Here is a 27,086-nt window from a genome sequence, read left to right as displayed (position 1 = left end):
TGCACCAGCTGGTGGGTGTTAGCAGGTGCCTTCTGTTTTGTTGTTTCTCTTTGGATAAGCACTGCTTCTCTACCAGCCTGTCTGAAATGAAAGGATGAGTGTCCAAGATGCTTTTGGTCACACACTGCAGCAGCCTCACTGAGTGCATTCACTCCCTATGCATTATTAGTGGAATAGACCAAAAAGAATCCATTGGTAGCATGACTTGTGCGCCAGGCTAAATGTGGCATCAAATGAACAAAGAAGCCACTGGAGGGCTGTTGATCTTAAAATAAACTGTTTAGATCTGCTCCGTGATCACGCTGCTTCCCACCATGTGGATATCCTGAACCCCCTGACTCCCTCTGGTGTACAGATGGAGAACTACACCTTTTATTCATCTATATTTTCTTTTTAATTTACAGGACACAAATCTGTTTGGTAACACTGTACAATAAGGTTTACTCATAAGAGGTTTATAAGCTGTTTTCCATTTAGAATGCCTATCTCTTTGTTTTTAGCCTAAAACAGGCTGAACATGTAGCTTTTTGGATCTATCATTAGAACATTTTCTATGACTTTGTACTTGATCATCATGTTCTTAGTATCCCATTAATATGGCTTAAGTCCTATGTCACCAACACACACTCCCAGTAAGTGTGTGTGCACTCTACAGGGTGTGTGCCTGGTTAAATACAGTTTTAATTGCCATAATAAAAGAAGAAATTAATCTCTCTCTCCCTCTGTGGTTGTGTGTGTATGTGGATCCCTCCCATTCAGAGTCCTGGTTCTAACTGAGGCAGACATACAATGCTGCAGGTGCGTGACTTCTTCTGACGCAACAGTGAATGTCTCAATGCCTGGACTCTTTTAGCTCTGTGGTGTTGCCCTGGAAACACTTGTTCACAGTCACACCCTGGGGCGCACCTTTACTGCCAAACAAAAATAGAGAGAGATAAATCTCTTCCTGACAAAAACCCAGCAGCAAACTTAGCGGTGCACAGGGAATTGTTTTGGACAACAGAACAGCCCAATGGGCCTTTCCTGATCTGGTGTGAAATCAAGTAATTTCCCGTCCAGCAGGAGGACTTGGAGACTTGCTCGGGGGTAAAGTATGCAGCGTTCACCTGTTCAGGTTGACGTTTCAGGGGCGTGCCACATGTGTCAGCTATTGATCCTTTGTGAGAAGCAGACACTCACAGTGAAACTTACACAGCAGTCTGCCAAGGACAATAGCAACAGTTAAGAGAAGAAAATGCACATTTAATGACTGCGGTTTGGCTTTGTGTTCAAGCTCGGATTCAGCCCACAGGAAGTTATGTTCCATGAAAATGAAGACGGAGAAATGAAAGGTCCTGAGGATTGTTCTGCCAGATCATCATGTTGGCACATGTTTGTCCCCTCCGTCAGGTAAAGTTGGTGTGCTGGTGTGTCTCCTTTTCCTTAATCAGAATGACAGATAGTCTCTCAAATCCAAGGTGGATCATGATTTGAGATTGTCTATCAGGCTCAATCTCTTCATCTCTACATAGATGTATCAGTTTAGAGCTTAGTGTCTCGTTTCTTTATTTAAACCACCTATTGACTTAAAATATCATGTTTCTTTTCTTACTTGAAAAGTATTTTACTTCATGTTTTTTTTTCAATACTTTTTTTGGCTTTGTGTGTATACTCTTTAATCTTACTCATCAAGTGTTCAGTGCGATCACTGATAATCCGAGAAGATGATGCATCAGCCACAGTGTGGTGACACAGTGATGTTCAGATCAGCTTACTGAGGACGGGTCCATGGATATGTGCTATTTATCCAAAAATTCCTTGTCTATTTAAATGTACAAACTGTGAAATGAGATCTGGATTTGTTCAACAAGGCAACATTGTTCCTCTCCTCAGTCGCTATCAGTTTTAGGTATCACACATGACTGTGGCTACGTCTTGTTTTTACCCATCAGGACTTCAGCTATTATTAGATTATCTGTTTGCCTGAATGTGTCCCTCACTGCGCAGGATTATTTCTCTTCACTGGCTCGATTCTCCCTCTTTCTCACAACACGTCTCACCATTCTCCTCTGGGCAAAATGTCTTTATCCACTCAACTTCCACTGTTTGGATGCATTTTGTTAACTGGATAACTTGTTTTGGTTTTCAAGTCTAACTAAATCAGTCCACTGAACTGCTTTGATTCCCTTGCTGTTATCTTTCCTCAGCAGGTAGCAAAGTTTAGAAAGGTCATAAATGCAAGTCTTCTGCTGCCATGGTATTATCTAATTCACTGCACAGTGACATAACAGAGGTAAACACCTCTGAAACACTCTGGCCCGAGCAAACATTCACCATGTGTGTCTACACATTATAATAACGTATCTTTGGCTCTATATACTGTTTGCAATTTCCCAAAGCTGTGATAAAAGTAATTTAGCTGTAGTAGTGTTTGTTCTGTGGTATTGTACTCTGATTATACTCAAAGGTTTGTCTGATCAGGAATGCATTCAAGCAGTTGATTCGACAATTCATTTATCCATTGCAAGATATGGATAATTGACTGCATGATCAGAAGCAAAGATAAAACTTTTTTGGACGCATAGCAACAGGCTACAAAGGGCTAAAGAATTCACTAGTATGGGTGTGAAGGAAAGAGGTGTTCAGGATTATGCCTGAGAAGTTTTTCGTGTGACGCGCTCTTTCACCCTTTTGAACTGTTGTTCAACAATAGGTCTCAAAAGCCTAACAGCACCTCAATGAAGCTGAAGAGCAGATGCTTTTATTTCATCGAACCAGTAATCATTTGAAAGGTTTCAATGATCATATTCGTTATGTTACAGCATGAAGACGTCAGGCTCACGTGTCGAACGTCTACGCTGGCTGCAGATGCTGCTGCTGTTCATCCTGCTGGCAGGTATGGGCTGACATCAGCTGTGACGGGTTTCGAGTGAAGTGCAGACAATGGAACAGCAGCTTCTGCCACCTTATCTGGACAGACAACTCTGCACCTCTATTTATAAACTGTGACGTCTGATGTGTCAGACACGCCAATCATTCAGCATAGGTCATGTACCTGAATGTGTTATTTTTCCCTCCTAATTGATACCGTAACCTGTTATTCCAGTCTGATTGCTGTCTGTTTCCTAATCGCACAAAACTTCACAGTGCTGTTGTGTCTTTGTAGAAGAAGAAAGGAAATATGACAAGAGTCAAACAGTTGACAGAGTCGACAACTGGGAACTTACCATGCATGTCTGAGCCTCTCAACCGTGATAATGTGAAAGAGAATAGAGGGAGATCCAAAAGGATTATACAGAAATGATCCTATATTTTAGCTTTTTGTACATTAATTGATATACTTCTGTTTGTTTTCTTTATTTCTGTGCTACTTATTCAATAAAATCTCTTTATGTATCAGCCATTAAAATCTCCAACAAACCTACAGTATATCAGGCAACCCCGTGCGGGACTGAAATACAAGATTATGAGATTTTCGTATGTGCACTGAATCTGGTCCACAACAATGGCTGTAGGTCACAATAATCATTATATAACTGAACTTTGAATTCCAAATGTTTCATACTTTGATTTACGATAGAGAAATAATTATTCTTTTCCCCCATCAGGTCAGGCTTCCTGTAATGAGGCCTCCACTTCTCCTTCCCCGCTTTCTGTTACAGCAAATGCACAGACATCAGGTAAACTTGCGAAAGCAGACATCATCCTACTCACTGCCATGTCAGGAGAAACATTTGTAATCAGAGAGCAGCAAACATCCGTTTCAGCCTTCTTTTCATCACCAAACTGCTGCTGCTGGTCTCGTCCATCACTTACAACTGGTTGAAAATGAAAACCAACCTGTTCAGTCCAAACCTCCTTTGTCCATTTGAAGGCGCCTAATGACAGGACACAAAAGATGTCACATAGTAGAGATACCGTAAAAGGTCGTCACTCAGTGACGTGGAGTACAGGAACATATTCACATAAAGGGCTAGTTTGGTGTTTGTGGACATATGCATGTTGCTTCCTTGCCGCGAGTTAGATGAGAAGATAAATACCACCCTCGTGCCTGTACAATATGCAAAATATATATATTTACCTGACAGAAATATGAGCGGTATCAATCTTTTCATTTAAGTCTTGGCAAGAAAGCGAATAAACACAATTCCCAGACTGTTGTGTCCTTTGGGTAAAACAGCAGTACCACTATGGTTACACATTACATTAAAATTGTACTCATATACAAGTGCTACTGGTGTTAGCACAATATGCTAAAGCATCAAAGTAAAACTAGCCCTTTGCGACGCAGAATAGTCCCTGTCAGTGTCATATTGTTATGTATTATAGTATTGGATTATTATTGGTGAAGCATTTTAAAGTTGAGTTGATTGAAATGGAGTTAGTTTTAACTACTTTATTCACTGTTGGGTAGTTTAATCCACTGTTTAAGGATGCAACATATTTTTATGATGATCATATATTGAATTGCAAAGTAATTAACTACAGCTAGTAAATGAATGTAGTGGAGTAAGACAATATTTGATGTGAAATAGTGGCGTAGGAGTCTAAAGTAGCCTAAAGTGGAAGTATAGAAAGTAAAAAACAAAACAAAAACAAAAAACTGAAATTGTACTGTAGGAAGGTTTGTGGGTAAATGTACCTCCAACAAACCACAGCTGTCCTTTGTCACACTGCTGCTGCTGCTGCTGCTGCTAGACACACACATGGCTTGAAAATGTTGAACAGTGTCACTTTTGACATTAAGGGGAAACTTCACCAGATATTAAATGATAGCCTCACATATTTTCTGTCTAAAAATGTCATTTGAAGTTCAGCTGAAGCTAATGTGAAGCTTGAAAAACAGTTGACTCATCATGGAGAATACAGCTCCTGCTAAAGTTGTATAATGCCCATCTTTTACAACCATGTTATCACATCTTATATTACTAATTCATGCTAACTGCTGGTGTTTACCGGGCACGGAGAGTCTAACAAGGTTGCATGAGTAATGCAGGACACTTCATAATTTTCTGCCCACCCTTCTTACAGCAGTATACTACTTTCTCGATGTCACTGTGGATATCACTGGAAAGACAAAGAATTCATCAGAAATCACGGCTTGGGTATGTAGGGAAACTGGAAATGCATTAACTGCTGAATAAAATTTAAAAAGTTTAATAAAACTTTTTATATCCTATGATTGAATGTATTAAGTGTCATGTTCTTTTCTCAGCTTATCCAGGTGTTCCAAAACAGCCTGCAGAGCTGCGGGTCTCCAGACCACAAAGAAACAACTACCCCACCTACCTCCCCACAAACTTCACCTGCAAGCACATATGAGACGACACTCATGACGACAGCAACATCACAAAGCTACAGCACAATGTCAGCTGCACCATCACCAGCGTCACAAAGCTACAGCACAATGTCAGCTGCACCCTCTACAACATCACAAAGCTACAGCACAATTTCAGCTGCACCCTCTACAACATCACAAAGCAACAGCACAATTTCAGCTGCACCCTCTACAACATCACAAAGCAACAGCACAATTTCAGCTGCACCATCTACAACATCACAAAGCAACAGCACAATGTCAGCTGCACCCTCTACAACATCACAAAGCAACAGCACAATTTCAGCTGCACCATCTGCAACATCACAAAGCTACAGCACAATGTCAGCTGCACCATCAACAACGTCACAAAGCTACAGCACACTGTCAGCTGCACCATCAACAGCCTCGAAAAGCTTCGGCACAGCTACAACTGCAACAAATCACTTGACCACAGTGGCTCCAACGCAGAGCAGCAGCTCTGCGGCCTCTTTACTCGCCTCCAGTGTGATCGCACAGACGCCTGACGCTGGAGAAAAGAACAAACCATCAAAGAACCCAAATTTCAGCTCCAGCTCAAAGAAGTCGGGCAGAGCTCGTCGTGAAGTCCGTGACAGTTTGATACAAACCAGGTACACTTGATGATACTCATGATTTAGTACAAAAATGCTTTGCTGTCTGCACTGTGGATAATAAGAGAAAGTAATGAGCATATATTTTGTCTCAGGATCTTCTGCTGTCTACCTTAATAGTGAACTCTAATCAAAGTACACTTCAAACTGCATATTTGTCAGTTCCCAAAAGTCCATACTGTGGGAACAACTTATCTGATTTGTTGTATTTATAACTCATAGTAAGTATGTTGCTGAACAGCGGCCACTGTGGCCACAAGTGGCAATTACAACATGATTGGCACATCGAGTTCATCTTGAGCCACACAATGCTTATTTTGCTTCTGCCATAAAACCACTGAAATGTTTATCTGTGACATGGTAAAATAAACAGTAAGAGAAGCAGAGATGAGTCATAACGTCAATTAACTGAGTCATTAATGTCAGTTAAACAGCAGTATTTGGTGTCAGTTTGCTTATATTAGCCACCATAAGCTACAAGTCATCAGAAGTGTAGCAACAAAACCTCTGGGTGCATTCATTTAAGCCAGGGTGTGTTTTACTGAATTCAACTCCTTATTTGCAAGAGGAACAGTGATATATCTCTACTTTTAAAATATATATAGACTTGCTTTAAGTTAGTCTTGTTTTACATTAATGTTGTCTCACTTCATTTTTCAGTGGGTTCAGTAATTACAGCAGAGCTGACTTATTTCAGGTAAGGTAATGTTTAAATGTACCCATGGATAACAGTATGTGAGTAGAAGAGATCATGTGAAACAATGGTGACTCGTGTTTTAACAGGGAATTGAAGTGAAATGCATCACAGAGACTGCAATAATGTAAGTGACATAATGATCTGCTGACTACCCTCACATGACTGGAATGGGTGTGACGAATGTATTTGTGGTTAATACTGAGCTTATTCTTCAGAAACACCAGCTGCGTTGTGCTGCTGAAGCTGAAGCAGAGCGTACCTCCATGCTGTATTCTCCGTACGCTCTGTGCGGCCAGCAAAAGGTCCTCTGACATCCATGTGGTGGGACAGATGGCAGACAGAATGAGTGAGTGTTGCATCCTCTGAAATACATAATGACCTACCTAAGAAGTTCCCATGATGCATTCAGGTCTCTGTTAAACAGGTCAGCTACAAAATGAGTGCAGTAGCAATCCACAAGAGGAAAGCAGTTGCATTTATAATGGTGAAGCCGGAGCATCATGGTAAGATGTTTGTCTTTTTCCCTTTCACAACCTCCAGCTTGTACTAAACAATATATTTTTTAAGCAAATGTGGCTTTCTTTCAACAGTGAAGTGTCTGAGTCTGCATATGTGGTTCAACAAAGCAACTCATCTCACTGCAGTGGAGGTGAGCTCTGATCATTTCCTTCAACATCTTCAAACCAAACAAATGATTCAACCGCTTTCATTTTTTACCACAGGTTGAATCAAAATGGACCAAAGTTGGACTTTTGTCACCAGTCTACATACATTAACCCACAAAGTCAAAGTAGACATTACATATTTTACATAAAGCTGACAGGTTCTGAGTTAATAAATGTTTACCTATTGTGCACATGGTGAGAGTAGCTAAAGCACATCCATATTACTTTGATTGGCCAAAACATGTTGGCTTGCCTTGCCTTGTCCACACATGGCCTGTTCAATGGATAAGACAGAAATCTTACAGAAATACCAAATGTGCTTACAGAGTATTACTTATACAGCTGCGAAATGGGCTGTCGCTTTCCTGCTGGGAATTAGATGAGAAGCTCAACACCACTCTCTGTCTGTAGGGTAAATATGAAGCTAGAGCCAGCAGTCGGTTAGCTTAGCTTAGCATAAAGACTGGAAACAGGGGGAAACAGCTAGCTCTGTCCAAAGGTAACAAATCTGCCTAGCACACCCTCTAAAGCTCACTAATTAACATTGCTCGTTTAAGGTTTATTTCTTGGCCGGGTGCAGTGACTTCCTGAAGTCACCGTGAGGTACCCAGACAACCAGCTTCTCCAGGAAGTCAGTGCGTCCAGCCAAGTGCACAATCCATCTGCTCTTATGTATCATTAAGTATTGAGATGGCACAGTGCCACAGAATGTGATAAAGTAAGTTAAAAACTGTACGAAGTGGTGTGGAAATGCTGTGGTTCTCTTCACACTGACATTTAAGTCAGTAAACAAACACACTTTGACTTTGTTTCAGATACACAGAACAACTGCAGCTGCTCTGCTTACTGCAATAGAACAGGTGAGTTTTTATCATCCCACAAAACCACCACATTATCATCGGAGTACATATAGTCTGAAAGATTTACATTTCTTTGTTTGTTTCTAGATGCATACTACACTTTTCAATTTTTAATACAAGATCCCGAGATAAGCATTGCATACGTCCGGTCCCTGGTAAGTTTAGAACATGCAAACATAAGAGTATGTTTTAGTATTTGTCTGTAAGTATCTCTTGAATCTTTTCAGGTTTCTAACATAGGACGACCACCAAAATGCTCTGAAAGTCGAGAGTGAGTTTTGCCATGCCTCAATTATCCAAATCTAATTTCACATCATATTCTTTACAGACATTTTCAGCAACTTTAATACAATCTTTGTCATGTTGCTCTGCAGTGTTTCATGTCCGCTGGCCATCATTGCCTCTGAATACAAGGTAATCATATTGCTTTAACCTGTCCTTCTTGAGTAGTTTCTTCACATTTGGTGAGCTTTTCCATCACACTTGATCAAGTTTGTGAAGATTTCATGCCCAAACAACGTTTTTGAGATCTTATCTTTCAATGCACATAAGTACATTTTGTATACAAAGCATACAACATGCATAACTCGTATTTAGCATGTTACTTTAACATAATCCATTGATTAAAATCTAAATCTCTGTTAAGGATGCCAATGTGGCCTGTGGAAGAACAGCACCAGAGTGAGTCTAATCATGCCTCGAAGGAGCATTTCTATGCACTGATACACCTGAAACATTTGAACATTGATTGAAATCTGCACTCTTCTTATTGTTTTGTTGTAGTGTTCAAAGCTGCTGGGTGATTCTAAGATTTGCCCATGAGGTTCCTATCTGTAGCGTGTCGGCCGCCGTGATTCATGTGTTTCAGTCTGTGAAACATATCAGTCTCAATGGACTCGTGACCCGAGCAGGTGTGTATATTAACTGCAGGGACAGAAGCCAACAAGCTGATTCAACGTATCTTGTAAAACCTCTCATCTGTGTTTTGCCTCATACGTCACACAGCCATTTGTGGAAATTCAGCAGCCAGCAACAATCCTCTAAATTCCCCGTTCACGTGGGTTGAAGTTAACCTAAAGCCTGATATTTTTTGCATGGCAATGGAAACACCTTCACCTGACATCCTCTCTTGGTTTGTATTATGTTCTGCACTAACTTAATAAAATCTTTATAAACTCAACATGATGGTAGTTTACTTGCAGGCTATTTGCTCTTTCACCCAAGATCTTTAATCTCTCCTTTTTTAGTCCAAATGGAAATAACGTGGTTGTGCAGATGGAGGAGCAGTGCAGTCTGCTGTCATTAACCACACCCGGCCCAAATGTGACTTCTGCAACACCAAGCACCACCAGCTCGTCTATGAATGTAACTTCATCCCCAGTGAGCACAACAGCTGAAGCCCTGAATGCCACCACCACTGCTGCTAATGTCACAGTGACAGCAACACTCAGCACAACCACAACCACCATAAATGAATCTGTTTCTGTGGTCCCATCAGAGAGCCCAACCACCAACGGATCAGGTTTATCATCACCTCAGCACTGCTTACAAATCTGTGTGCAACCTTAACAACATGACAGCATCATTAAAGCATCCCTTGTAAATGTTGTTGACTGCAGCGGAGAGCCAAGCCAACGCATTGCTGGATCTGACCAGAGACGTGTCCAAACTGAACTCCAGCCAGGTGGATCAGCTGGTGTCTGAGCTGGAGAATCTTTTGTCCGGCCCGACAGTCAGCCTGGAGCTGGGAAACACCTCCGTCCACATCGTCAGCAATCTGCTGGACGCTTCGCCTGAGACGCTGTCCGACTCTTCCAACAGGTTGCAGATGAATTTATCTGGACATTCTCAAACATTGTGCACTGCTAAATAACTTATAACCTTTTTGGACCTCAAACTATCTTTATATTGACAATTGTGTTGCAGACTGCCCCAGCAGGGGACACATCATAACTGAGTGTAACTGTTCTCCACATCCCATTACCACACAAACTGAAATATGTCAGTTAGTCAGGGGGCCTCCCATTAGTCTGTGGGTTCATATGCATGTGCCCCTCAAGCCTTGGTCTCACACAGATTTTCCACTCTTTTTAACAATGAAATGTTATGACATGGATTTAATCAGCAATTACCACAAACATAACTGACAGTAGTATATGTATCTAATTATTCTGCTCATTGAATCATAGCATTTCCTTGTGGTCCACTAGCAAACATTCAGAGGCCTGGTAGTAGTAGTGGTGTAACTGAACTGAATCAACAAATGTTTTGCACAATACCAATTCATTTCCTCTTTCATCAGGATTATAGGGATTGTTGACACAGTGGCGTTGAAGCTGGTCCTTCAGGAACAGACTGAGACCCTCTTATCTCCGGCTGTGGCTCTGTCAGTGAAACCAGCAGATGGCAGTAACTTTCAGGAAACATTTTTTTCCATCTCAGACCCCAGTAATGTCCAGGTATGTGACACCAAGAGCCCAGTTAATTACATCTGTATGAAGTATTTACTGTAATCACCAGAGCCTGTTTACCTGTGGGCTGCTGATGCAGATGTGGAGGTGTTTCAAGTCAAGTACTTTACTTGAAGGACAATTTTCAAGTACTTCTACTTTACTTGAGTATTTCCATTTTATGCTACTTAATACTTCTACTCCACTACATATCAGAGGGAAATACTTTTTCACTTCACTCTATTTATTTAACTGCTGATGTAACTTGTTACTTTTCATATTAAGATTTTATTTTAAAAAGTATGATAAACTTACAAAATACACATTATTAAAGATCCAAGATTGAGTTGCATCTTGAGACATATCACAGAAAAACAAAACAAAAACAAAACTGCATACTTGGGGGTCTTTGTCACATGTTTTGGATGTTTCTGATGTTTTGCCAGTTCCACCAAAAACACATTTCCCCCATTAAACTTCTCACATGCCGTCCTTGAAATAACTGTCATATGATTAGAGACCAAAATATGAATACAGATTCAGATTTTTGGTTGGTTTGGTTTTTGGCTTTTCTTTCCTCTCCCGTTAATTATCTCATGACCCCTCAGGTTTATCTTGTGATCCTTTGGAGGAGGTCTGACCCTGATGTTAGGAAACACTGAGCTGAACTACCAAACTGTTTATAATGCAGACAAAGCAGCTCCTCCTCAACCAGCCACTACAGTAGAATGCTGCTTGCACATTAATACATCAGTTTTATCTAATTACATCATAAATAAAACTATAACGGCCACAGAGACATTTTTTCTGCAGCATGGGTTCATTTACTTTAATATTTCAAGTACACTTGGCTGATGATACTTACATTATTTTACTTTAGTAGGACTTTGAATGCAGGGCTTTACTTTTGCTGCAGCATTTTGCTTCTTCCATAATTAGTGCACATGCAGCTACAACTTCAAACAGGCAGCAAAGAGTCAATAACTGTGGACCAACTTAAAATACCAGACAAGCAAGCCCAGAGGCATTAAAGAATTTTGGAACTGCAAACGGATGTTTTTCACAGCAGACATGTTGACATGTCACAGTATGAAAGTGTATGCGTGGTTAAAAACATGGATGACTTCTGATGAATAGCTGCTTTGCATTTAGTTATTTGTTCCATGTGTGTTTTATCTGCTATTACCAATAAAACTGTCTGCAGTGCAATCTTATATCTGGACAAATACCTGTGTTAATATATAATCTGGCTCAGTGTGTCCTACAAATGTGGACAGGTTGTTGCTGCTTCTGCATGACAGCATTCAGTGAGGTGAATTATGTCAGAAGGTCTTCCAGCCTGCTTCCTTTCACCACAGTGACGGGACTTTTCTAATATGGGTTTTACCCTGGGATTACATTTGTTTTTGCACATGATTTTGAAGAAGAAAGGAGCTATTGCAGCTCAGCTATCACAAATACTCATCTCTGGACCGATGTCAGTGGCCCCAAAGAAAAAGGTACTGTTAAGAGTCTGCACTAATAAAATCCAGTTGTTAAACCTATGTGAATCTTTCTTTTGTGTGTTGCAGGTCCGTGGGGATCCCAGGCCCAGACGGAATGTGAGGAGTGACTCCTCCATTCCTCAGGGCTCCATCAGGCTGCCTCCCTCTCTCACAGAGGACCTAACATCAGAGCAGCAGCAGCTAGTCTCCAGAGTTCAGTTCAATTTCTACCAGAAGAGCACAGTGTTCCAGGTCTCTACGTTCAGCAAACATCCCCATTCAAAACCAGATACATATTATTATGAGCTAAGGGAGAAACAGAAATGTGTTGTCATCTGCATATCTCTGATCTAGTGTTTAAAAGGGTTTTTTTTTGTGTGTTTCTAAACTCTAAACGGTCATGCAGGACAAATCTTTGGGAAAACGCAGACTTAACAGTGGGATTCTGGGGGCGAGTGTGGCCAACCTGTCAATCACAGGACTGCAGGACGATGTTGTAATTCACCTGAAGAACACAGAGCCTGTCCCAGTACGTCTGCTTTCGAAATACAAAATACACATAGTCCACAAACCTGCTGTGAGAGCAGCAGCTGTCACTCTCCACAAAGAGGAAAAAAATCATGATGTACAGTTAGAGACTATAAACTGATTGTGCCTTTTTTTTTCCAAACTACAGGCTAATTTTGTGGCGTCATGTGTTTTCTGGGACTTCCAATTGAACAGTAAGTGTTTTTTTTTTTTTTGTCCATCGGAATTAAATGAAGATAACCAAGAAAATTGAAAATATTGTTGCCCCTGTTTTCTCCTGGCAGACGGGTCAGGCGGCTGGAGTTCAAGTGGCTGTTCTGTCCAAAACAGCACAGACACCGAGACAGTTTGTGGCTGCAATCATTTAACCAGTTTTGCTATCCTGCTGGTGAGGAGACAATGGCTTCTCTATTTTTTTTTTTTTTTTTTTTTATCACATATTTGCTGATCTAACAGCTAACAGCTCTAATCCTAACCCTGTTTTGCTTTCTTCTTTTTCTGACAGGACCTCTCCAGGGAGCCTCTGACGAATCGCCTCCAGGCCACCATCCTTTCCTTCATCACATATATTGGCTGTGGAATCTCTGCCATCTTCCTGTCTGTCACCCTCCTCACCTACTTGGCCTTTGGGTGAGAGTCATGAGAGAAATTACACACATCAAACATTTAATAACCATCGCAGTGTGCCACTGTGTGTGTTTTGATTCCACCACAGAGTCACCAAAGTTTAAAGACTCTAGTTTTATATATATTATGATAAAGTTAAGGTGTTTTTTTTTTTGTTTTTTTTTACTCATTAGAAGTGCCTTGAATTCTCTGTTCTTTTCATTAGAATACTCCAATAATAATAATTGATGGCCATGAACATATAATGAGGCGGTGGCATACTCTAACAGACATTTTTCAGTTTTTAAAGATCATCCTCATCTTGCCTTTTTTTATTTTTATGCCCAAAATGTGGCGCCAACATTTTCAACAAATAACAAAAGCTGAAAAAAAAAAAAAAAAAAAAAAAGTTTCTCTCTCAGACTGCTGTTTATTACTACAAGAGTTCACAAATGAATGTGGCTTGGAATGCAGTCTTACTTATGTGCAAAGTTCACAAAAACTGGAAAGAGGCAGACATTTTTTCACAGTCCACTGAGATGCTTCATGTTGTCCAAACCATCTGAACACTGCAGGAAGTTGCGTAAGGACATTCCATCCAAAATCCTGATCCAGCTGTGCCTGGCCCTGCTGCTGCTGAACCTGGTCTTCCTGGTGGATGCGTGGCTGGCACTCTACCCGGACGCAGTGGGCCTCTGCATCTCCACCGCCTGGTTCCTTCACTACTTCCTGCTGGTTGCCTTCACCTGGATGGGACTGGAGGCTGTCCACATGTACCTGGCCCTCGTGAAAGTCTTCAACAGCTACATATCGCGCTACATGCTGAAGTTCTCGCTGGTTGGCTGGGGTGTCCCGATGATTGTGGTCATTATTGTCATTGCAATTGACAAGAATAACTACGGTCTTGTCTCCTATGGGAAGTTTTCTGATGGCACTAGTGATTCATTGTGAGTCTGCAGCTACATTTTCTACACAAACTGAAAATATTCCACAAATACCAAGACGCATCAAATAAAACCTGTACAAAACAAACCCACTAATTCCTTCCCATTGTTATCCTCTCCCACAGCTGCTGGCTGAGAAATGACATCGCTTTCTACGTAGCGGTGGTGGCCTATTTCTGTGTCATCTTTCTCTTCAACTTTGTCATGTTCATCGTGGTTTTGATCCAGCTGTGTCGGATAAAGAGGCAGAACCCTCACAATTCGCTTCACCGCACCACACTGCAGGATGCGCGCAGTGTGGCGGGGATAACCATCCTCCTGGGCCTCACTTGGGGCTTTGCCTTTTTCGCCTGGGGGCCCCTTAACCTGCCATTCATGTACCTCTTTGCCATCTTTAACTCCTTGCAAGGTGAGCTGACTCGTTTCACGTAAGAATGGGTCCATGAAAACCTGGTTTCGGTCATTTTTAGAATCATGAGGGCTCCACAGCAATAAGAAGACCATTTCAGTGCATTATAACTTGGGCTTTTTGTTTGTACACAACAAAAGTCACTGCATGACACAATACTGGGTTAACTTTACCCAGCAGGCTACCCATGGATAGAAAACCACCAAAGAAGACGACATGCCACTATTTGTTACTGATTCTTTTTAATTTGTAGTCATGAACAGTAAAGAAAAAGAAAAAATACGAAAGAGAGGGCAAAGTACCCTCCTGGTACTGGGTAAAGTTAACCCAGTATACACCCAGACTAGCTGAAATCTGGGAACATGGCACCACACTATGTGTCTGACAGGGAAGGCACGCCATCAGACGGGTTGTAAACACGCCAACACTTTAGCCAGATTATTTAAACCGCTTCATTCCGAGATGAAACGGAAAGTAAGGGCACATGAGGGAAATGTCTGCACTAATCCCTCATTGCATAAGAAAATGTGCGTGTGCACATCTTTGGTAAGTACAGTAGGTCAAAGTTGAAAGAGGAAGCGGGTCTGTAAGCTGCACTCGATGTTTACAGCAGACAGGTAGTCATTTTACCATTTGTCTTTATTTTGAATTCCAAATGAGTCACGTCTCTTCAAAAAATGCTGTTTCTCTTTTGCAGGTTTCTTTATATTTGTGTTCCACTGTGCGGTGAAGGAAAATGTGAGGAGGCAGTGGAGGACTTACCTGTGCTGCGGCAGAATGAGGCTCGCAGAGAACTCAGGTCAGAGAGGTTCACTTTCCATTTCATTTCCACACCTCTGTTTGGTTTCTGATTCCTTTGAATACAGACATCTACTCCTTCAAAGTAAAAGATTCAAGTACAGTACATGTGTGATCACATCTGTGGATGACTGCCACTTTACCACAGAATGGAGTCGCACCGCCACACAGAAGACGGCGAAGAAGTCATCGGTGACCAGAATAACATCTCTTCAGTCCTCCAAGTCCAACAACTCGTCCAGCTCCTCGTCCTTCCTGACCAGTGACTCCTCGGAGCAGATTAATGGCATTGGTAGGTGGAGACAGTGAGAGTCACAGACTGTGAGGTGTTCAGTCACTTATTATAAGCTTTCACTAGATTTACACCAGTCATACAGGTGTGCATTTGTATATTTACAGAATAATTATAGATATTTATATCTGGTCCACCACTTTGCTCCGTATGCTCCTGCTAAATGGCCCTTTCTGTATGTCCACAGTCTTCTGCATTGGATGGCTTTTACATAGAAATCTCCCTTTGGGCTGGTTCCTTCTTATTTATATACTTACATGTAAAATCCAGAATCACTACGATCTGCGCTCTCACAGTATTCTACAGATTCTCGTCCCCATAGCTAGAACAGAATTAGGCAAAAAGAGCTTTTAAATGCACTGCCCCTTTTTTCCTGGAATAATGAACAGAAGGGCCTGATGTGGTCAGAGCTGATTACTAAGGGGGAATTTAAGGATGGAGAGAACAGTGCACTCTGTCTGTGTGATTGCTCCTGAGTTTTCACTGAAATCGTTTTAAAAATCGCACATGCTTGTGCCTCATGACTGGCTTTTGTTTGTCCTTGACCTTGTGTTGCATTTCAACTGGATCCTGTTTACTCATCTGCTGTCTGCTACAGTTGTATTTGGTTGTTTGTGTTACTTGTTTATCGTGGTGACAATGTTAATTCATTTTTCATTCTTGAAAAGGAGATTTTTGCACACATTTGATCTGTTCTAAATAATGCGGTGTGCTGTATTTACAGGTAGCCCACATGAAGACAGAACAATCACAGCTGATGAAGACCCCAGCATGGACGTGATCCTCAACGAGATCAACAGGGAGTACAGAAACCAACAAGCACCCTGATCCAGAAAGGACAGAACAGACTGCTTAATGACTCGTTTTGAAATACTTGTACATATGTAAATGAACAGTAATTTATGCACCATCCGTCTTCATGTCACATGCATTATTTGACTTGGGGGCACTCTTTTACTACGGAGCCATGCTGCTGTAGTATGTGCAGAATGTGGTTTGACATGCTGAAACATGCAAGGCCTTCCCTGACTTCTGTACTGGTAACAAGCCGGATGGTCCCTCTCCTCTTGAACACGGAGGTCATGGCGTCCATGATTTCCAAAGAGATTTCACATTTTGAGTCATCAGACCACAGGACAGTTTTCCACTTTTCCTCAGTCCATCTTAAATGAGCTCAGGATCAGAGACGCTGGTGGTTTATATATAGTTTCCTCTTTGCATGGTAGAGTTTCAGCTTCATTTGTGGATGCAGCGATGAACTGTGTTTCCAGACGCTGGTTTTTGGAAGTGTTCCTGAGCTCATGCACTGACGTCCACGACAGAATTGTGTCTGTTCTCAACGCAGTGCCGTCTGAGGGATGAAGGTCACGGCCAGCCAATATTGGTTTTCGGCCTTGTGACTTGTGTACAGAGATTTCTTCAGATTTTCTGAATCTTCTAACGATATTATGTAGACAATGAAATCCCCAAATTCTTTGCAATTTCAATTGAGAAACATTATTCTCAAAATCATTGTGCTATTTGCCAGCAGAATCGCCATCTTTCCCTCAGACAGACTCAGCCTCTCTGGGAGGCTTTTTTTTTTATACCCAGTCATGTTACTCACCTGCTGCCAGTTAGCCTAATTACCTGTAAGATGGTCCACCAGGTGTTTTCATTCAGCATTTCACAGCCCTTCCAGTCTTTTGTTGCCTCAGTCCCAACTTTCCTGAAAAATGTTGCTGGCATCAAATTCTAGGATATAACAGGGTATCATTTTCAAAAAAGACTGAAATTTCTCAGTTTACACATTTGATATGTCTTTGTGCAACTTTCAATTAGATATGGGGCTTCAATGTTTTGCAAATCATCATGTTCTGTTTCTATTAACATTTATACAGCCATCTTTTTTGAAACGGGGTGGTAGAATCCACTTAATTGTCCTCCTTGAGCCCATGTTGTGGTCATGCTAGCAGCGGTTACATGGTCCAGACTGAAATACCTCAACAACCACTGGAGGGATTAAGAACCTACAGTATAATCTGGGATTTGTGCTGCACACTGCTTTGGTAAAGCACCTGTCATAGTTGAGTATTTCTCAGGACAAAAAGCTGATGATTATTTGACTCTGGACTGGAGTTGGTAATAAACAATGTGCTTTGCTTCTTTAGCACAGACTACAGTCAGAAGACGAGAACAGAGTAACTGACAGAGCTGTTGTCCTGTATGAAGATAAAACATGAATGTGACCCAGTTGTCTGACCAGGCTTTAACATGCTTTCTAATATTTAAAATACCACTGGGACATGACTGAACGCTGTTATGGGTTGTTGGGATCCCCTTGAAAAAGCAGTAAAAATGGATCACAGTGCAAGTGCTCCAAACCATCACTGCAACTGACCAAATAATGACAAAGTCTGCACCCGGAGCAGGAGATTGATGAGAGGGTCCAGCATAGTTTGTGTCCCATGTGAGACACTGTTGTATTGTTCACATATAATTTTCTTGTTTTTTTGGTTTGTTTTTTTTCAGTTTCCTGTTGCAGTTTGGTTAAGTTTAGGCAACAAAACTACTCGGTTAGATTTAGAAAAAGACGATTTCAGTTAAAATAGACCCTCTAACCACACTGGAAAGGCTAACTTCCTCCACAGCACCAACACGGTGATTTATCAGACCATGCAGAGTTCAGGCGGAGCACTGAAGTCAGCCTGCATTGTTTTCCTTCTCGGTTTATACAGACATGCTTTCTAAAATGTTTGGAAAAAAAAAAAAAAACCCAAAACATCTTCCCCCAAAAACACTTTAATTGTAGATGGTCACAAAAAATTATCTCACGTGGGACAGAACAGCATTTGGTGAAATCATATTGAATAAATAAATGTAACTCAGTCCCACAGGGTTGATCACGTGTAAACGTGCTGTGTACTGTATATGCAAGCTACATTCACCGTCCTTTACATGCACCTAATACGGTCTTAAAAAACTTAAAACATATCAGGAGAAACCAAAGGTGCTAATAAAACATGACACGTGAACAGCACAAGCACAGAGGTGGCATTAAAGTGGTGGAATCGTTTCCCTTTTAAAAACACATTTGGACTCAAACACTTCAGTCTCACTGGACACGGTCACATTGTCTTGATACAACCTGAAAGAATCAAATCACATTAGTGAGGCAGTAACAAAAACAGAGCTTAAAAGCAATTCAACTCGGCTGTGCTGAGCCTACAAACTGCCCTATCGCACAATCTGAGCTCATAACTCAAAGAAAAAAAAAAAAAACCCTAAAGAACAAGCTTGTTGTAAGAGCAGTTACACCACATTATCAGTGTATCAAAGCACTGTTGAAACATCTAACAGTTCCTTCAGAGTACATGCAAATGGACATTCCAAATCAACACGAACGAATACAACTGATCCGTTGTAGCAAACGATGGTAAAACACAACTAAAACTGGAAGAAAGAGAGGGAAGATTCGGGGAGAACGGGATTAATGGAGAGGGGAGAATAAAACTGTCATTGTGCCCCTTAAGCTGCATCCAGACTGAACACAAACATCGTGATTTATTCGCACTAACTTGACCGCTGGAGTGTTTTGAAGTTCCTGCTTGTTAACCAAAACCAGCCAATTACAGTACAGATGTGAGCTGTGGTCAGTGAGCAGTAACTCACTCATGCCAGCCATCCAGACCGCCATGTGTGTGAAATATGCCTTAGACGTATGAACTACTCTTTATATTGCAGGAACGCCGCAATCATTTTTGTGTCAATGTTCTATTTCTCCAGACTGACTCCTTTTTTCTTTTTTCTTTTTTTTTTTACATTTCAAAGCCTCCAAAACAATGCATTCATCCAATGTGACCTCTAATTTTCATGTCATGTTCAGTCTGAACACAGCCTCAAGGCTACAGCAGAAACGGGAGGAGCATTAACATTCCAGCCGCTGGGCATTCAAGCAGAGGAAACTGGAGGTCTCTACTTCTTCCATACGGTGTAGAAAACCCATCTGACAAAGTGCAATTAAGGACATGTACAGCGTTGCCTTTACTTGTTTAAGTAACAACCAAATAACACTCAACATAAACATTTTGGGGGGATTTTTCCTGCATGACAACCTGTTAAACACCTCTGATGGAAAGGATACAGCTCTGAGTAGGAGGGCACACACACCACCTCTTTGGAGAAGTCCACGGGACACGAGAGCCTTCCCAGCTGTTCCTCATACAGACTCAGTGCCTCTGTCAGGTTCACGCTGTTACCCTGATGAGCAGAGGCAGAAAACTGGAATCACTGCCTCGCGGTTGTGTTTCCACCAAACCAGTCAATTTGCATTTCCATCCACATCTGCCCAGACTTGTATAATAGGTGCAGTGAAGACTGAAGCCAAATTGAAGTTCTCACTCTATTGACATGTGTGATTCCAGAGAATAATCACCAGTGAGAAACATGCCATCCTCACTTAGAGACGATTTTTCCAGAGGAGTGCAGAGGACCGATAGAGAGCTTCATCACATGGTGCAACGACAATCAGCTGAAGCCAAATTTCAGCAGAACCAATGAGCTTATGGTGGACTACAATGACTCAAATAAGGATGATGCTGCAAAGATGCTACCAGTTGTAAAATGTTGATGCTTCACACACATGTTCACAGAAAATCTCTAAAATCAGCACAGTTTCAAAGTGGACACCTAAGATTAGTGTCACCAGGTCAGGATCTGACCAAATGTGAAATATGGTCACAGTCGGCCAGAAAAGTGTTTTTGTATAACATTACAATGTCCCAGTGAAGCTGACCTTTAACCTGTTGGATAGAAAATGTCGTCATCATTTGATCCTACGAGACATTTGCGTGGAATTTTGTCATAATTAGCACATGGATTCTTGAGTTACGGCCAAAAATGTGTTTTATGAGGTCACTGATCTTTGACAGCAGAAATCTAATCAGTTCAACCTTGAGTTCGAGTGAATTACACAAATCCCCTCGAGGCGTTCCTGAGATATTACATCCATGAGAATGGGACATGATTTCTCAAACCATCAAACATTCCTGTCTGACAATTTGAAACTGAATTCAGCTTAGATCTAAGAAGTATTTCATCCTTCCAATAACAAAGCCATTAACTCCTTCCTTGAAATACTTCCTGCAAGCAAATGTCTGACCTATAATTATCTCAGAGACTGAACAAACACAGCACGTGTACGGACGTATAAACGAGCCCAACGTTGACAGTTTGCACAGTATTTCCTAAAAGGACAAGACTCACCTGTGTGAAATACTTCCCAGAGGGATGCAGGACTTTTATTGACAGATCTAAGATGAGACGCAGGAACTCCCATGTCGAGTCTACAACAAGCAGTTAGACAGGTTCAGACATACGTTGTAATAACACCTCTGTGCTGCTTAAAGGCAACACCCAGGACAATATAGACAAAGTGTCTGTCAGACAGACTGGACAAACCCCCTTTTCCTTCTTAAAGCACTTGCAATAAGTGTAAAGGTAAGCAGTATGTATGCGGTCTCATGCAGCAGGAGGTGTTATGTAGGAATATGCTTGTTTATGCTTTATGTAATCTGAGTTTGAGGCATTTTAAGACCAAATGTTATATAAAAAATACAGAAACCTTCTTCTGGCTCCGTAGATATTGGGATTGCAGTGAGGTCATTAATTACGTAATCAAACGTCCTTCCTTCCTGGACGTACTTCTTCAGCACGGGGACACAGTCCTGGACTAGTATCTGCAATACAAGAGACAAAGACAGTCCACTCATTGTCCTCTTGGCATTCCGTCATTTAGCTAGCAAACATGGACACCGCACCTCTGACGCTGCCAGCTTCTTGAAGCCAGTTATTCAGGATCACGAACGTTAGGCTCAGTGAAGATTTCATGGCAATAACAGACGAGCGTGTATTCAGCACTCACTTGGTAACAGTCTCCGTTCAGGCTGTCGAGGATATTGCCGCAGGTTTCTCTCATGTGCGTTTTGCACCCGTCTATCACCTTCTGGTCAATGTGCACACGCTGTTAAGGAACGACCAATCAGGAGCAGATTACACACATTCAGGAAAAAAAAAACAAAGTCCTGACACAGAATGCAAAATAAAGGATATCTCCAACATGGTGATCATCTTTGGCTTTTGTTTGACCACCTCGGCGAGGATGCCTCCATCACCTCCTCCTAATATCAGCACCTCTTTTCCAGCGTAATTCTCTTTGCCGCTACCTATGATGGCTTGGGTGTAGGCCAAATCACTCTCAGCCAGGTCTGCAAGGGAAACGAGTCATTTACACACACACACAAAAACTTTTTTACCATCAAGCAATGGAGCTAAACTGCCAAACACGCCATGCACTGCAGTGTTGCATTCACTTACTAATGTCTCCATTGAGTACGAGGATATTCCCAAACTGCTGCGAGTGCAATATTTTTATGTTTTGGTATGCAGAATCTTCTTCGTACACCACCCGGTCAATGTCATACTCAATCAGTCTGCCGTCAGCTGTGGGCCAGTATCGGTCAACCTTCGCTCCTCGTACGAGGGCTGGGAGCCTTTTAATCCTTGTAATATTGCCATTTAAGAGAACCTTTAGCTCCTTTTCCAGTGCATTTAAAAGCTGTGGAGAAAAATAGCATAAAAGTATAAATACACAAACATTTTCATCAACATATTTTATAGTGCTACATCGGCACCAAATCACAGGCGACGAAAAATGCAGCAGCCGCATCGTTTCACTGCGCTTTCTGCCGGTGCTCCACCGCAGTTGCATTTCTAAAGGGCAGCTGAATGTGCCGTGTATGGGAAAGTGTGTGTTTGGGCGTCTGTGGCAAGTTGATAACATGTGCAGGCAATAATGTTGGTTGTTGCTCCTTGGCACAGATCTTTATGTCTCCAGGAAATACTGTACAAAGTGGTTGACGATGTGTGCAGGTAAAAAGTTGTAAAATTAAATTTTATGAGCGATTTAAAAAAAACAAAAAAAAAACACAAAAACATTATCGGATCCCTTGACCTGCTTAAAAGTGAGCAACATCACATGACAAGCGCTGCACCACGGCACTTCCTGTGTGTAAATGGATGAAGTACTGTGTCTTTAAATCACCTACATTGTCTAGCTGTGCAATGTTATCCTCTTCGTAACACTGCAGATCAATGGTGACCAACCCATGGGAGTGCACACGCAGAACGGCGAGCCTGACAAGAGAGCGGTGAAGAGAGCAAAGCAGTGAACTACGTGGAACATTTTATTGATTGATTGACACTCCATCCAAAAAAGCTCAAACTGCTGCTGAAAAGGTGGCTGCAAATGGTTTGTTTGGAAAGTTTCAATACATCCACTACAGCGCTCCTGTAGCATAATCCACCTCCCTGCTGAGCACCAGTATGCACACTATGTGCTTAACAGTCTTAATGACACCCAAATAACATTGCTGTGTTGTTCCTGTGGGGGTTTATTCCCATTGCACAACATCAGTAAGCTGTGAGTCAAGTCAGGCCAGCCTAAACCCGTTCAGTGGGGCCCTGACAGCAAACTGTCACTGAGCTGCATGTGGAACACATAACCCAGATACTTCAGAAGACCTCTGCTCGTCTGCGTGGGTCTCCGTCAGGATGTCCTCTTGTCTTGTGCCTGTTTATTAGTCAAGTGATGGAGTTATTTCAACTACTTAAACCAGATCTGACTTCGCCTGGCGAGATTATCAATGTGTTTACTTTGGGAGACACCAAAGTTCTGGATTGGGTTGCTGGGTTCGCTCAAGCCAGCCCAAAAAATGATGTTGCGCAGTTCTGATTATCAAATCAAAAGCCAATCTCCAGCATCTTGTTTGTTCTCGCATAAACCCCCCCAAACTTCCTGTGACAGCAGAGCTGCTCTCTCCAGAGAGTACAGCGTCACTATTAACCACATGCCACAAAGAGCACTCTGCCCAACAAGAACAGGCACTACAGGGTTCTACACGGGAAACAAAAGACGCTGTATGTAGTCTCGCTTGACATTTTCACATGGAAGCAAACAATGGTGTCAATGGATAACACTCATTTCCAATTTAACATCCACATTGCATGGAGCAGCATTTAAAGCTAATGTGCGCATTTTTGCAAAATATGGACCTAATATCGTGTAATGAACAACATGAATCTGAGACGTTTCTGGAAATTTCTGCATCCACAGACCAAAGAAGACACCAAGCTTTTGTTTGTCACAAACAATATGGCAGCTAAGGACAAACATGTTGTTCTTACCGGCCATTCTTGCCTACGAGAGTAGCAAGGTATCCGTGTCCATTTGTGTCATGGACAGTCTCTGTCATTTCCTGCTCATGAAATATGGACAGCAGACCAGGAACTGTTGAGGCAGAGTCAGCTGAGAAGAGAAAGACAGAAAATAACGATCTGCTCCCTTTCATCGTTCTCTGCATCAGCGGTGAAAGAAGGGCTCTGATCCTTCACTTACATAAAACTTGTAGCGTGACAACATAAAAAGATTGCTTTACAAGTAATAATTCAACTCAGCATCCTCTCAGCCGGCTTCATGAGGTATCACCTGGAAGGGTTTTTAACAGTCTTGAAATATGCACTGAGCCATTATTGGCTGCTTTCCATTCACTCTTCAGATCACCCCAAACATCTCAAGGTTTTTTTTGTCAGGTGACTGTGGAGGTCAGGTCACCTGATGCAGCACTCCATCACGCTCCTTCTCACCCTCACGCAGCCTTGGTCTCCCTCAGTCGTGTTTTCTCTGCAGCATTTTGACCATGAAGGTCTAATTCAAGACATCTCCTCTGAACAGCTGATGTTGGGATGTGTCTGCCACTTGACCTGTGTGAAGCACTTATATGGAGCTCTAATCTGAGGCGCTGTTAACTGGGACTTCTGAGGCTGCCAACTTTAAAACCAAGGATATGTGTATCGACTTTACATATCATCAATCCAACCCTGCCGACACTAAAACTGACGGTCAGGACTTGAGCAGAATAATTGATAAGTATCACAGGTGCTTCACAGAAAAGTCTGTGTGATCAATATAAGAACCAGTACACACAGATAAACTGACTACATCCACCCACTGCACCTCGAGTATCAGACTTTGCCTTCAAGTTCCTGCTCATACATCCAGCAGCCAAAACCAATAGATGCAAACACTCCTTCACACCCTCAGCTATTTCACCACCTTCCTCTGATAGTAACAGGTAATGTCAGCCAAACCACACTCGGTAAATATTGCTTTGCTTTCATTGTAATAGTACTCCATGTTTTTGCTTCTCATTATATGTTGGATTGTATCGCCTCATGTGTTTTTTGGATACTGTGTGACATTGTGTGTTATTACTGTTTTACTGCTGCACCACCAATAGCCTCTCTGGGGACAAATAAAGTCGAATTTGACTTGACTCTTTACTTAACTGAGTGGTTCTCATGATATGGATTACTACAGTGGTCGAACAGGGCCGTTAGCTGTATAAACTACCTGTGTGCAACAAAAATGATGGTCTTAAACATGTTAGAAAGGCAAGAATTTGCCCTAATTAACTCTTGACAAGGCACACCTGTTAACTGAAAACCACTCCAGGCAAATACCTCATGAGCGTCCTTGAGAGAATGCCAACAATGTGCAAAGCTGTTGTCAAGACAAACTGTGGCTATTTAGAAGAGTCTGAAATACTAAATAGATTTTGGTATAACAATACACACACACACACACACACACACACACACACACAACACACACACACACACACACACACACATATATACATACACACATATAAATTTGTATATATATGTATGTAAATATATTCATATATGGAGAGACACCTTTAATAAACAAATACATAATATACAGTTAGGTAATAATACATAGCTAATTTTACTTAAGTATAAGTATTTTCACAGTACTTTTACATAAGGATACATGAACGCTGCTTCTTCTTCTTCCACAGCCTTTACGTATTCGATTTCCACTTATAAAACTACAGAAATGGCCGAAGTCGCGCCACTTCCTGTGCGACCGCGCTGGATTGAACATACTTTATTCACATTGTTAGCCAGAGCGGTACTGAACCGCTATCCAGAGCAATGGGACTGAATAGAGTTCAAAAAAAGTGTAACGTCTAACACACGACCATGCACATGACATTAAAATCACACATTTCATCTCCAGTGGCCTTCAGCTTTGAACCCCGGCTTGTGAAAAACATGTGTGAATATACCTCTATCAGCCATGTTTCATCCAAATCAATACAGCCTTACTGTTTTGAAGGGCAGTGACAGACTAGCAGGTTGATGGTAGCAGGCTAGCCAGCTAGCTAGCATGCAGCCCTGATGCAGTGCCTGTAACCTGAATGCACTGAGTGTATTCAGCCGGTCGTCGGACTCGTCTTACCTGCCGTAGAGAGGCTGAAGTCGAGAGTATAATGTCGCAGTGCCATGTCTGAGTGCAACCGTCATCCATGCCTGGGATAGGCAGGCTGCGATTATTTATCTGCAGAGACAGAGGGAGGGCCCTGCTACCACTGCTGCTACCACTACCCACTACTCTCAACCAGGCGTGGCTACTGCGGTGTCAACGGCGATACGGTGACCGAGCAGAGAGACAAATGTGCGACGAGAGAGAAATCCTCCTCCGCGCGCTGTGCGGAATGGAGCGTTCCCGTTCAGAGAGAGAAGAATTCATCTCGTTTCTCTTACATACGCATTTACATTCTAGAATTTACATAGACTTATGACTTTACATAGACCACATGGTTTGTATTTTTTATTTTTTTTACTGGGAAATTTGATCCAGAACCAGGGAGAAAAATGTACAGCAACATTTGGAAGGACTTTATTTTTTATTTTTTTAGTGTCCCTGTGTTTTATGAAGCTGCAAAAACAGCACTTCTATTTAAAATTGCCAGTATTTGCTATGTAGAGTTGTATACTTTCCAAAGCATTAGAATGAATTCTGCTGGATAGACTTCAAGAATAGATCATGGCTACTTACATTCAGCTTAGATTTGTGTATATATACACTGAAGGAAGTGGTGGGGATGTAAACGATATAAGACATAGCACTACAATATTTATGCAGCCATAGCTTTGACCAAATTAATCATGATGAAATGTTTGTTAAACCACAAAGGTGAGGGGTTCCCCATATCTGATGAAGATCTTGCACTTGTATTCACATCAAGCTAGATGTCTATATCTGCACCACAGTGGCCAGTGGGGTCAAAACAAGGTGGACTACTGTAACCCTTTTTTCTTCAGTCTGGTCTTTCTAATGAGTTAAAAGAATGTAATACTGGATGAATGGTTGGGAATAGTCTTATTAACCATCTATAAGCTGATGATTTAGTCCTCCTGTCTGCTTATAATGCTGAGGAAGTTTATGTTGATGAGCTAATTCAAAAACGAGGCCTTAACTGAACCTACACACAGTCACACAAAGATGCCTGTAGGCTGT

The 27,086-nt window shown here is 41.7% G+C and overlaps 2 protein-coding genes across 3 annotated transcripts; one reads left to right on the top strand and one right to left on the bottom strand.

Annotated features, from left to right (window-relative positions):
- Window positions 1-1,174: 1,174 nt before the first annotated feature.
- On the top strand, window positions 1,175-17,844 carry LOC143332675 (uncharacterized). Of its 2 annotated transcripts, none has more exons than XM_076750396.1 (30): window positions 1,175-1,389; window positions 2,802-2,875; window positions 3,588-3,659; window positions 5,014-5,084; window positions 5,195-5,928; window positions 6,589-6,625; window positions 6,712-6,749; window positions 6,841-6,971; window positions 7,050-7,128; window positions 7,216-7,274; window positions 8,106-8,150; window positions 8,238-8,305; window positions 8,378-8,421; window positions 8,525-8,564; window positions 8,797-8,831; window positions 8,934-9,061; window positions 9,156-9,282; window positions 9,398-9,672; window positions 9,770-9,971; window positions 10,453-10,609; window positions 12,172-12,336; window positions 12,491-12,613; window positions 12,761-12,806; window positions 12,897-13,000; window positions 13,118-13,242; window positions 13,794-14,165; window positions 14,288-14,571; window positions 15,269-15,370; window positions 15,518-15,665; window positions 16,390-17,844. In XM_076750396.1, the coding sequence occupies exons 1-30, from the start codon at window positions 1,298-1,300 to the stop codon at window positions 16,487-16,489; spliced, it is 4,077 nt and encodes a 1,358-aa protein (XP_076606511.1). In that variant the 5' UTR covers window positions 1,175-1,297; the 3' UTR covers window positions 16,490-17,844. The 2 variants fall into 2 exon arrangements, with proteins under 2 accessions (XP_076606511.1, XP_076606510.1); XM_076750395.1 differs by having other exon boundaries at window positions 5,011-5,084.
- A 577-nt stretch (window positions 17,845-18,421) lies between these two features.
- On the bottom strand, window positions 18,422-26,245 carry sms (spermine synthase). The gene is made up of 10 exons (XM_076750397.1): window positions 26,025-26,245; window positions 23,885-24,005; window positions 22,747-22,834; window positions 22,016-22,256; window positions 21,752-21,906; window positions 21,564-21,653; window positions 21,264-21,378; window positions 20,906-20,985; window positions 19,785-19,900; window positions 18,422-19,646 (listed from the first exon to the last, which is right to left on the bottom strand). The coding sequence occupies exons 1-10, from the start codon at window positions 26,068-26,070 to the stop codon at window positions 19,616-19,618; spliced, it is 1,083 nt and encodes a 360-aa protein (XP_076606512.1). The 5' UTR covers window positions 26,071-26,245; the 3' UTR covers window positions 18,422-19,615.
- Window positions 26,246-27,086: the final 841 nt, after the last annotated feature.

The sequence above is a fragment of the Chaetodon auriga genome, chromosome 15, assembly GCF_051107435.1.
Source record: "Chaetodon auriga isolate fChaAug3 chromosome 15, fChaAug3.hap1, whole genome shotgun sequence".
Taxonomy (NCBI): domain Eukaryota; kingdom Metazoa; phylum Chordata; class Actinopteri; order Chaetodontiformes; family Chaetodontidae; genus Chaetodon; species Chaetodon auriga.
The sequence above is the reverse complement of the archived record's forward strand: the minus strand, read 5'-3'. Positions and strand labels throughout refer to the sequence as shown.